The sequence below is a fragment of the Rosa rugosa genome, chromosome 4, assembly GCF_958449725.1.
Source record: "Rosa rugosa chromosome 4, drRosRugo1.1, whole genome shotgun sequence".
NCBI lineage: Eukaryota > Viridiplantae > Streptophyta > Magnoliopsida > Rosales > Rosaceae > Rosa > Rosa rugosa.
This window is the reverse complement of record NC_084823.1, coordinates 53355040-53367356: the sequence shown is the minus strand read 5'-3', so window position 1 is coordinate 53367356 and position 12317 is coordinate 53355040. Positions and strand designations below refer to the sequence as shown.

General features: G+C 36.6%; 1 protein-coding gene and 1 non-coding gene across 2 annotated transcripts; both read right to left on the bottom strand.

Moving 5' to 3' along the window:
* Nucleotides 1-356: 356 nt before the first annotated feature.
* Nucleotides 357-1565, bottom strand: LOC133745344 (uncharacterized). Its single transcript, XM_062173403.1, has one exon. The coding sequence runs from the start codon at nt 1218-1220 to the stop codon at nt 513-515; it is 708 nt and encodes a 235-aa protein (XP_062029387.1). The 5' UTR covers nt 1221-1565; the 3' UTR covers nt 357-512.
* Nucleotides 1566-1811: 246 nt separating this feature from the next.
* Nucleotides 1812-1913, bottom strand: LOC133707620 (U6 spliceosomal RNA). The gene has a single exon (XR_009845232.1). It is a non-coding gene; the product is annotated as a U6 spliceosomal RNA (small nuclear RNA).
* Nucleotides 1914-12317: the final 10404 nt, after the last annotated feature.

Sequence of the window (12317 nt, the reverse complement as noted above, 5' to 3'; positions counted from 1 at the left end):
TTACGAGTTCATTGTCCTCTATGGTTTTTTTTTTTTCTCATTTTCTTTAACATGATTGTCCTCTGTGTTTATATCTGAAAACGTTAATGACCTTTGATTTTCAGTTGATCTCAACCACCCATATGGAGCGTATCTTTGTCTTAAGAAAATTAATCCATGAAAACGACGGAAACAAACAACTATTATTTCATTATCTTACGATTCATATCTATACACCTGTTAGCCCATAGTACCAAAACAAAAGTAATTTTGATTAAATATTTTCAATCCTCAACGTAAAATAAAAAAATTAACCAACCATTACCCAACAAAATTACTCTTCGCAGAAACAAAATGCCAAATTAAAATCAAACACGTTCCGTTCAAATTTCATCTTTCCTTTTCATTTCCTTTCTTTCTTTTCTGAGTTTACTTACAACCTCTCTGATATCAACAGCTACAGCTCTCTACCTATTGAAACCGTTCCCGGGTCACAAACAAAACCAACCCTGGAAAACCCGTTCCAAACGTTTCTATAGAGCAGAAAGCGACTCCGTCCGCCACGACACCTCCGTAGTGCCGCCGTCCGAGTTGTCAAACAAGCCACCCAACGCCACGTACTCTCCGCCTCCATTACTCTCCGAGTACCCACCGATTCCGAAATCGAAAGCGTCGTAACTCGGAATCATGTCGTTCTCGAACCCAAGCATTCCATCCAATGCGGCCGCCGGAGGACTCACTGTGAAATCCGCCGCCTCCATTTTCTTCTCCTCGCTCGCAGCTCCATTGTTCGTCGGCGGGAGACCAAGCTCGTCGTCCGAAGCCTCCAGTAAGTAACCGAGCTCCGGCTGCGACGACGGGGAGGACTCTCCCGAGCCCGAGGTCGTTTCAACCGGAGGAGCAAATGCCGGTGCTGCCGGAACTTGTATCTCCTCCTCGAAGCTTTTAATGACCGAGTCCAGCCCCTGAATTGCTGGGTCAGGGTCCGTCACGGCCTCCGAGTCGTCCAGTATGTTCAACAGGTCTTCCTGAATCATCTTCGCCTCGGCCGAGTCCATGTCGAACTCGTCCGAGTCAACTCGGACGTTGGAGTCGCCCGAGCTTGCATCCGAGTTAATTGAGCTGCTGGAATCAACTCGGATGAGTTTCGACTCGGGACGAAACTCTGCAGCCTCGTTCCGTCCCGAGTCGGCCGAATCATCATCTCGGGGTCTCTTCCCATTAGGGTTACTGTTATCCATACCAAAAGCCAAAAGGGGAGACAACAAAACCCAAATCTAGAGTTTATGTTTCTTAGAGCGAGAGAGAGAATCTGAGTTCTCAAAAGCAATTGGTGAGGGCAAAGTATGGTAAGTGAGGTGGTGGAGAAGGCTAGGTATATATAGTGGGCAAGATGCAACAATATTAGTTATTACTTTCTTGAGGGAGAAGAGAAAAATAGTTGTTTGAAAAAGATGGGTGGTGGGTGATGGAGAAGAGGAGGTTGGGAAAGAAATTAGTAAAATTTGGAGGGACCAAAAAAGAAACCAAACAGAAATGGGTTAGGGTTTTAGCTTTTAGGGTTTGTTGCAGATAAGTGAGAGTTGAAGAAATGGAGGAGGGGGTTTATATAATGGAAAAGATAACGATAGGCGCGGACACTACGTAGGATAGAAACCCCTCACGGAAGTCTCGCGCTTTTTTTTTTTTTTTTTAAGGAATATTTAAAATCTGTCAATTAACTAAATTTAATACTGGACTTTGAGGTCCGTTGGGACCCGACCGGGTTGGGCGATAAATCATGTGGTTGGTTTTGGTTTTGCTACTTCTCTCTTCTTCCTTTTTTTTATTATTTAAATTTAGACCATTTCTCAATTCATGCGTGTCATTCTTGCACATGGTTATGCTAATTTTCTTTGTATCTTTCTAATTTTATCGAATATTCCGGAAGGAGTTTTCTTAATTTTCTCTTTTGAGTATGCTTTGTTGTTTTTTTCTTGTTCTTGAGCTCTTGACGATTTCGTGTGATGGTTAATATAGCAAAAGATTAACCCAATCAACTAAATCGAGTAGTGCTTTACTTGATCAACTTCTCTTTTTGGAAGTCCAAATTAGAGAAGATGGTCAGGCTGTAGAGGCTGTCAATGTTCAATTTTGGAGCATTTTAATTAGCTGTTCTTAACGTTAACACCAATGGTTCTTAGATTATTGTTGACTAGAGTCATAGACAAGGTTAGATCCACATGGGAGACTAAAATTTACTTTAGGGGTAATTTGATTGAAGGTGCATGCCACTATATTAAAAAAATATAAATTTATCATTTATTTATCAGTGTTGAATTAAGATGTAAGAATAAGTTGCACATGTTTAAAGTTAAAAAAAAAATATATATATATATATTTAAAAAAAAAGTTACGTATTGAAACATATGAGTTTGGATGTGATCCATGTACAAACTACATTAAATAGGCATGATTTTCATTTTAAATGACCAAATTTGTTCTTTGTATGGTAAATAATTCGAGAATCTACCCAATAAAATGCTCACAACTAATATATATATATTTTATGAATCACAATTTTCACGAATCGCACACTAGCACCTTAATTATATAGTTGTCCGTACTCATATATCGAGTGGCTCCAGTTGATTAAGTTTTGCATAATTATGTGTAGATACGCTCACTCAAGAACATTTTTTAAGGAATTTGGAGTGAATCTCATAGTTAAAAACAAATATTTAGTTTTAAGTTTTTACAATTTTAATTTTTTCTTTCTAAATTTAATAGCTTGACGGAGTTTACTTACTTGACAATGATATGTAGTTGAGATGCATTTATCCCTCACAATTACTTAAAAATTTCTCTTAAATAAGTAAATTTATACTTAATAGTTACGTACCATAATATAGATGAAAACTTTTCCGTCTGAACAAAGGTTGTATGTAATCAATGATTCAATCAAATCCGATTTTTTTTTTTTAACTTTTAAAATTATTATATGATGAAATTATTTTTGTTTTAATAATCGAGCACCACCCACAATATTTTTTTAACAAAATACGACTAGTCCGTAACTTGACGGTCCGCAGTAGAGACGGACCCATATCGGAAAACTCATCGCTTGTCCCTCCATTTTAAGTTATAATAGAGTGGATCAACTCTAATCATGTGTGCGATCGAAAACCACTGATAGCGTCAGACAAACCCTAACAGCCAGATCCCTAATTAATCACGATCATTATCATTTTAAGACACAGCTGGGTGTATCCCTTCAGCCATAAGCTAAACACCCGCAATCGTGTTCATTCAGAATACGTGTCAACCTCTTTAAACCTGGGCCCACTTAGATTTTCTGTACGAGCGCCCACCTGATCCCCAACACCACCCTAGCTAACCTCTCCCACCTGTTTTCCTACTCATTAAAAAAATCCCCAAAAAAATCAAAACATTAGGTGACGCAACTAGTTTCATTAATAAAAAAGTTAAATTGGTGGGCCGTCGATTAATCTGAGACCACGTGTGTACGTGTCGAAACACCACGCGACCACTTGTCAAGCCGAATCTCGAAGCCGACTCACACGCACCCATACCGGCACCGACAACATTAAAAAGTAAACAGCGGCCTATTCTCACGGCTCCCGAGAGAGGGCTGAGTCAGCTTTCGGCTGCGGCTTCGGGGCATGCACGTCGCCACCTCACCCAGATCCAGCCACGCGGTTCGACTCGCTTCAATCACCTCCCTGTGGTTATTACTAAAATGAATGTCACGGGGGGAAAGCGACGCGTCGTCTTTTGTCGTGGTGCGGTGGCGTGTGCCGCGCGCCAGAATAAATATATGAGGCGGTTGAATAGATCTGGCCTCTGGGTTTTTCTATTTTTTTTTAATTTTATGTATTTGTTTTTCCTGGTTTTCCTTGTCATGGATGAGGGCACACACCAATTAAATCAAAAGATGGAATTGGAAACTGGACCAGTCTTTTCTGTGGTATACTGCATCTGTCGACCTGAATAAGTAGGAGTATATGACCAGCAATATGTTTCAATAATAGACCAGAATTTTCTTTGCAATGACATTGTATTATCTTGGAAATTTGATGGGAAGATTAACTGATTAAGTACAGATAGTGACATTTTTATTTTATTTTATTTTTTTTGTGAAATTGGTACTAACAAATTAAGACGTGGAGGAAATCTTGTGATATTATCAAGTTGACGATAGAATTCTGTTGCTTCTCCTAAAAGAAAAAGGAGGATCGTCAAATGGGTTTTAATCTAATCAAGCACCTACTTATTGACCGACTTAAAGCCCAAATATCTGTTGCATGGTCCTAGAGCTCAGTCACATTGTACTGTACTACAACTCCTACCACCACTAGCAAGGTCACATGCCCCAACTTTATCCCTAACTGAAAGTCTATGATGATCCATTTGGTTCTGCTCCTCAAGGACCACATGTACTTGTTGGATTGCTTCTTGTGAAATATCTCAATCGTCAACCAAGTCCTTATGCACTAGCCACCACCCAACCCACATCTACATTTCCTTCCCCCAACATTGTCATTGGAAAATGAAAATCTACTAGTCAAATCATCATATCAAAGTCACATGCTATCGAGGGCCTCGGTGTTGCCACGTCGAGTTAATCCTGGCCACCTGATTATTAGAAGATGTGGAATGGTGAATGCAATTGCGAGTCAAAATCTATCGTTTGCTGTCATAGGAGTTTTTGGCTTGTACTTCTTTTGCTAAGTGGGTTGTTAGTCTTTGCTACTTTTACCCACTTGGGCATTTGGAATCAGTATGTACTACAAAGGTAGATAGCTATGTACCAAGATATAATTTTAATTTCGTAATGGGTGTATATCCGATCAATAAATCATCAAGAAAATTATATTGAATTATTCTTGAATTTTGATATAATTATAAAAAAATTCAGTTATATTGTTGTTCACTATTGGATTAAAATTTAAAAGTTATTGAGTATAATTTTCTTGGTCAATTTTTATAACTAACATCTCTCGTGTTGATTCATATCCAATATGAAGAACATGTCATATTTACAATTGTTCAATATCACTTTGCTTTTTCATAGCAGCTTTATCTTTAAACTTACTTTTGTTTTTAAGACATCTATCATCTAGAATTTCAAATGACCGCTCAGAATGCATTAATTTAGGAAAACTGAAAATGACATCCTTTACTTAAAAGCAATCTACATAATTAAAGTAAGACTTATTGGCGTACAAAATTGGTTGAAACTGCACAAGTTGATAACACTTACTTTTCGTACATATAATGTCTCAAGTTCGAATCCCTCGTAATCAAAATCAAATTTAGCTCCACTAGAAAGACTTGAAAAATCCTTTCAAAAAAAAAAGAAAGACTTGAAAAATACATGGATTGACATTTACAGATGTTGACTATATGGGTGGCAAAAGGCATGAGGCCCATGATCCCTTTATCCGCTATGGGCGGCTGGGCCCATTTTTCACCAGCATCATCAATATTTGATCCTTTTCCTATGAAGACATACACACGTCATTCTGCAACCTTTTCTTTACTGGAAAAATTCTCTGCCTTGATTAGTAAACCTTTGTACCCCAAACAGATTCACAGGTATAAAATGACCAAGACTTTTTGCAGGTTGTTCCACTTTGGAAAAAGGATATCTAAGTTTCATGCAAGTTTCAATTCTCTCTGTGACTTTGCTTCGGTTTCACGTTTCTTGGAATCGTATCAATTACTTTGGGAAAAATGAAAATGCTCCGGAAGAATTTGAGGGCTCTGGACCAATCAATCCCTCTCAACCCTATTTCTAAGGCAGCTAGCTAGCTGAAGAATCTCAATCGGACTTTGAAGCTTAGATTGGTGAATGCCTGAATGGTGGTGTTTTGTTTTTCATACCAAACCAACAAACTTTATTATCCGTTAGAAACTTTTTATGATTCTAGAATTGTTTAGTATGATTAAAATTTAAATAACAATTGACGACGATTGATTCAATAGCGGCAGCCAGAGACTTGGATTAGCCAAAGTCTCATACAAGTTGAACTTTGAATTTTGAGTTGGAGATAATATTGATATCTATACAGAGTTGCTAGCGGGTTCACGGAGGTGGTTTCACTGCCTTTCAACTTCTATCAAAACTGAGAAACTGTTTATCGAAAGTTTGAAATACCCTTTCGTTTATTGAAGAAAATAATATACTTCGAACAGGTTTCTGTCATCTCAGGCATATATATCCAAAAGTATATGACTATATGAACATTATCTCTTCTGCTCGGTTTGTCGTGCAAGTAGCTAGTGCATAATGACCACATCATGCTTTATCTGATGTGCATTTAGACTTAATCACTTAAACAAGGTTAATGAGGGGTAAATCCACATCAAATTCCACAAAATCTAAACTGATGTACACATGGCCTTTTCTATTGCTCTCCTTTAATTATTAGAATAGATGCTTGTCGTCGAATTCCAATCTCCATGAAGAGAGATTCTTGCGTAGGGCACCCGCACGGGACACGTGGTGGGGAGGGCCAATCACCGCCCAGCAGGGGGGTGTTTTGGGTATTGCACATTAGGGAGCAGGGGCATTTTCGGAAAAGATGAAAATTTTTCTTTCCTCTGATTGAGTGGCCGTAAGGCCACGTGGTGGGGAAGCCCCCACCTAAGTATTTTTCTTTTGCCTTTTAAACTAGCTCCTTGCAATTTGGAGTATATTTCATACTAAGAAAGCAGGTCCGAACCTGAAATTTTATGACATGTGGCAAAAATGTAAAATGGGCCGCCCATATTTTTATGTGTGTGTATAAAGAAAGATAAATTTTAAATACACACCCCAAACTACTTAATACACATCCCTATTATTTTATATTTCAAATCAGATTTTATAGATAGGTTAAATAACCAAAATAGACATTTATGTATAAGAAGAAAAATAATAATAATCAATATCTTTTTTTTTTTTTTTTTTTTGAAGGGAAAGACGACAAACTATATTAAGTGAAACTGAGAAGTACATGGAGCGATGCAAAAGCATCGAAAGAAAAACAATAAAGCATAACAAGATGTACAAACGCATCTATAAAGTAGGAAAATAATAAAGGATAGCAAGACGCGCAGACGCATCTAAAATTAAAGGTAACCATGTGACTTGATGTCGGACGACATCGCTGCACTGCATATGTCACGAAAGCAGTGTAAATATAGGAGTAACCGTAACCGTAACCGGTGATATGATCACCTAGGAGAGGTGATTCGCTCACAGAGAGTTCGAAAGTAACCGAGGGTGTCAAAAACTCGAAAATTAGCAAACGAACTCTCAAGAACCAGAACAAATACCAGATCAATATGAGCAGCTGTCTCGGATCCAAGATCCGGAGTTGAATGCGACCGGGGTCCCAAATACGGATCCAAATCCGGCCGGCCCAAATCCAAAGTCAAATCGGACGGGTCAAACTTGACAAAGGCCCAGGCCCATCTGAAACTGATCTGGGCACCCAAGCACTTGGGCACCCATGCTTCAGCCTGACGTCCGGCCACCCTTCCCGATCTGCACAGCCGCCCAACTGAGCCGCACCGCTGCATCGTCGACAAGGCAAGGACGACCCTGGAAGGAGACACCCATCGCAATCCGTTGACCCAAGCGCTCCAACCTTCTGTCTCCCAAAATCCCGATCGCATAATCCATTGCAATGAGGACCGCCGCCGGAGATGCTGATGCAAAGTCGGACAGGAATCCTCATAAGTGAGGCGTGTGTCTAGATGCCCCCGCCACCCAACTGCACGGCCAAAATGCCAAGAAGACTTCATAGTCCCTGGATCCCAGATCCGGATCTGACCCAACAAACCCGATGTCTTAGCGAAGGGTCGCCGACCACTTGCCCAAATCGATCGCAGCCTTGAATCCCAGATTGTAAAGACCCAAGAGAAAGGGAACACATCACGATCTGCCGCTGCAAGAGGAGTCGTAGACCACTCATTTGAAAAGCAAACCGGAAGAAAAGAAGAGACGGTATGCACCGCACTTGAAGTATACGACAGCAAGGGATGTGCCGACATTGATCTCCATCGGAGATGGAGAAAATTGCAGAAACGGCCACCCATGAGGGCGGCGTTCTCTCAAACCCCTTTAGGGTTTTAACGATAGCAACATCAATATCTTTCTTATATTATTCGATAATTATAAATACAATGAATTTCTATACATGACATCCTCATTTAAAACAAGAATAAAGTTATAAACCATCTAATTTAAATTTTCATTAAATAAATTGTAATTAAATGGGGTGAGAGACCATATAATTTAGAATTTTGAAATCAATGACATTAAATGTTTTTAAAACATATCGCTTTACTCCCACTTTTTAGTTTTTTTTTTTTTTTCTTAAAGTTGTGATTAATCAATTTATTATCTAATATAAAACATCACAGGTATAAAACTTTGTAATTGTTAATTTGTTTAACCATCCAATGACAACTTCGTAGTTCCGCCATTGTAGAGAAACTACTGATACAGTTTTGGTTGAATGTTCGACTCAAAATTTTATACTTGATCAATAGGGTGTTTGGTGGGTGAGAACTCAAATAATACAAAACCTATTTCTAAGCATCTATTTGAACTTTGAAGAGAACGATAATAACTAACACAAGTAATTAATATGGTCAATTATATATACTAATCAAATTAAACAGTAGCCTTAATGTAATTAAATAATAGTGTATTTCATGGTTTTTTAATTTAAGGATATTTTAGGTAATTTGGATTGTATATTTAGTAAAATGTTAGAATGAGAAATTAAATGGTAGGTGTATTGAGTAAGGAGTGTGTATTAAGTAATTAGGGGTGTGTATTTAAAACTTCTCATAAAGAAAAAATATACACTATAACAGTGTTACATGAGATTCGAGCTCTCAATCACTAACAAAAAAAATTATATATTTTACCACCGGAATATATTTCATGTGAATCATGTCACAACTCACAACACATATTTACACTGTCTAGTATTTATATAGGAGCAATGCACAGTTGGAGCATTTCACATGCGCCGAAGGGGTTTATCTTGGGCCTAGGAAGCCTTTGGGTTCCCCTTGACAAAGTCAAAAAAAAAAAAAAAAAAATATAGGAGTAAACTTTAAATTATGCCCATTTAACGACGCAAAACAACCGAGGCTTGACTTAGCTGCCTCTTCTGGCTCGTCTTAGGTCCGGCCCTACAAGAAAGCTTAATGACAATTACCATTTTTATCAAAGGCGAAGGATATTCGATCTGGATATGTTCTTCCGCTTATTATGAACTATCCCTACACTTCTGGCAATATTAAGTGGGTTTACTATGGTCTTCCATCATCAAAGAAGTCTTGGATATAACCGACGTGAACCGTAGTATTTGTAACTTGCTAATTTCATGTTTACGTACACATCATCTTCAAATTTTAACCCAAAATTCTCAAGAAATACTCCATCGATCATAATGTCAACAAATAAATACATGTTTAATAAATTGAACGTGCCAAGTAACACGCTCCTCTTACCAAAGACCTTCTCTTCTAATCGATCTATTCACAGCCTCAGGTCTCATCTCAATCAAATTCAAAGAGTGACAAGACATGATTCATAATTGTATAATACAAAGTCATAATGTATAAGTAGGTACGTATTATATGTATACGTACACCAGTTTTATGTCGATCAATTAGCGAATCTCTCAATACTAGTACTAGATATTATGCTCCTTTAATAAAAGACTCGGTGGTTAACACGTCCTACATACTTTGTAAACAAATAAACCAAACTTCTCACAATTGATTTGCTCTAAACTTTTATATATGTGATGCAACCAAAATCCTGAACAGAAACTAAGATCCTTATTTTATAGATTTCCATACCTATTCGAGACACGTGTTATTATTGAAAAGAGGAAAAATGAGAAAAAATTTCTTGCACAAACTTCTTCAATTTTTGTTATATCTTTGTTTTTTTGATATTTTGTTTTATCATATTTTAGAAATTAGATAATTTCATTACTTATCTATGGCCATAAAGCGCGTACATTAATTTTTGTCTTCGATCAAGCGTAAATGACTTAAGCTACCGAACAAACTGACAAGTACCCTCACTATAAAACAGGTTTAGCTCACTTACTAAAAAAAACTAGCCTACCAAAACCTTGACTATCCTAACTCTTAAAGCAGTACACTAGTCGTCTAGAAAACTAAATTGTTGTACAACTAGAAGAACTAAGAATTAAGCAGACAAATAGCAAAAGTCCATTTGATCGGCAAAACTATTTGGCAAAGAAATTAAAGTTTTTCCTTGCCTTTAGAACTAGGGTCAACCACATCAGTAGCAATAGTAGGATAAGTAAGGTGCAAAGGAATTGTACCTTGCTTCTTGTTCTTGCTTTACCATAATAACCTTTCTAGATGATTTATTATGAGTTTTTATTTTTCTCAAATAAAAATAATTAAATGGACACTAAAACTCTATTTTGGCATCAAAGCACCCTCTACCCACCGTCTATTTTGGGGAAGTTTTTGTCACTAAAACTCTTGCCTTGACTTTATAGCATAAATATTAAATAGATAGATAGACTGATATGACGAGTTATGACAAGGACAAGCACAAGGAGATGTCAGAAACGCCTAAAGCCTTACTGCTCAGGTAATCTGTACGTGGGTCGACAACTGCAAACCTAGTTTGAAATTACGAAGCAATTTCTCCACCCACTTGGTTGCATCTGTTTTCTGTCTTTGTTTTTGGTGCTTGTAACGTAGTGAGAGTAGGAAATATAAGAGAGAAATGGTGACTAATTCCAGCAACCTCAAGAGTCGTCTTAAAAGAATGATAGAAATCTGGAAACCATAGAGTGGGTTGCTTTTATTATACGAGTGTGCTTAATATAAGGAATTCTATTGACCCCAAGTTACTTCCATAATTTAGTGGGTTTGATTTGGTTTTTTCCTCTCAGCTACCAGAGAAAATTGATATACCAACTAAAATTTCGGTTTTTATCAATTTATGACAAGGGTCAAGCAAGAACTCTCAAATTCTATATGGGTATCCGGGGCTTTGTCTTGTGCATCACATCAGTTGCCTAAAATGATAAATGTGGTTACACTTGCACCATGGAATTTCAAAATGTCTATATGCAGAGTTAGAGAATATTCTCTCTCTCTCTCTAAAAAAATTATTATTCCATATTTCATTTTGACTGAAGAGAAATTTTAAATACACACCCCTAATCACTTAATATACATCCCTATTATTTTATATTTCAAATTAGATTTTGTAGGTAGATTAAATGACCAAAACAGACTTCTATGCATTAGAAGAAGAAAAAAATAGTCATATTTTCCTTATATTATTCTATTTATGTATAAATATTTAGATAAAGACAACAAATTTCAATACATGGCCTCCCAATTTAATACAAGAATAAAGTTAGAAACTATCTAGTTTGATTTTTCCTTAAATAAAAATGAGGTTAGAAACTATATAGAATTTCAAAATCAATGGCATTAAATATTTTTAAAACATATCACTTTACTCCCATTTTTTAGTTAATTTCCTTTTTGTTCTAAGAGTTATGATTAATTTATTTATTTTCTAATATAAAACATCACAGGTGAAAAACTTTGTAATTGTTAATTTATTTGGCCGCTCTAATGACAACTTTTTAGTGCCGCCACTATGGAGAAACTACTTGTATAGTTTTGGTTTAATGTTCAACTCATAATTTTATACTTGATTAACATGGTGTTTGGTGGATGAGAGCTCAAATAACACAAAACCTATTTATATGCATCTATTTAAAGGGAACGATAATAAATCTTTATGGATTTCTCAATAACTAACACAAGTAATCAATATGGTTATTTACAAAACGTCAATATACTAGAATAAATGTCTGCTCACCTAAGGGACAGTTTTTAAGGGACTGTGAGGGATAAGTGAATCTGACGGCTGAAAATAAATGCACAGTTTTAAATTGTTATAATTTCCGTTTTTATATTTAATACATGTGGTTGAGATGCATTTGTCCCTCACAGTCCCTTAAAACTGTTCCTTAGGTGAGCAAGTCTGTACTAGAATATACTAATCATATTAAATAGTAACCTTAATATAGTCAAAAAGTTGGATGAGTTTTTCTATTGGAACCTCCAAATTTACTCACTTGACCTCTATGCTTTTTACACCTCTGATCAAATTTTCAAATACTAAATTTACTCACTAAACCTCATTAAACTTCCTCAAATAACCTCACTCATAAAATTTGTAAACAAATTATTATCTTTAAAATAAAAAATTTAGTCATTTCAATTATTTAATCACTCTATAAATCTTAACTAAA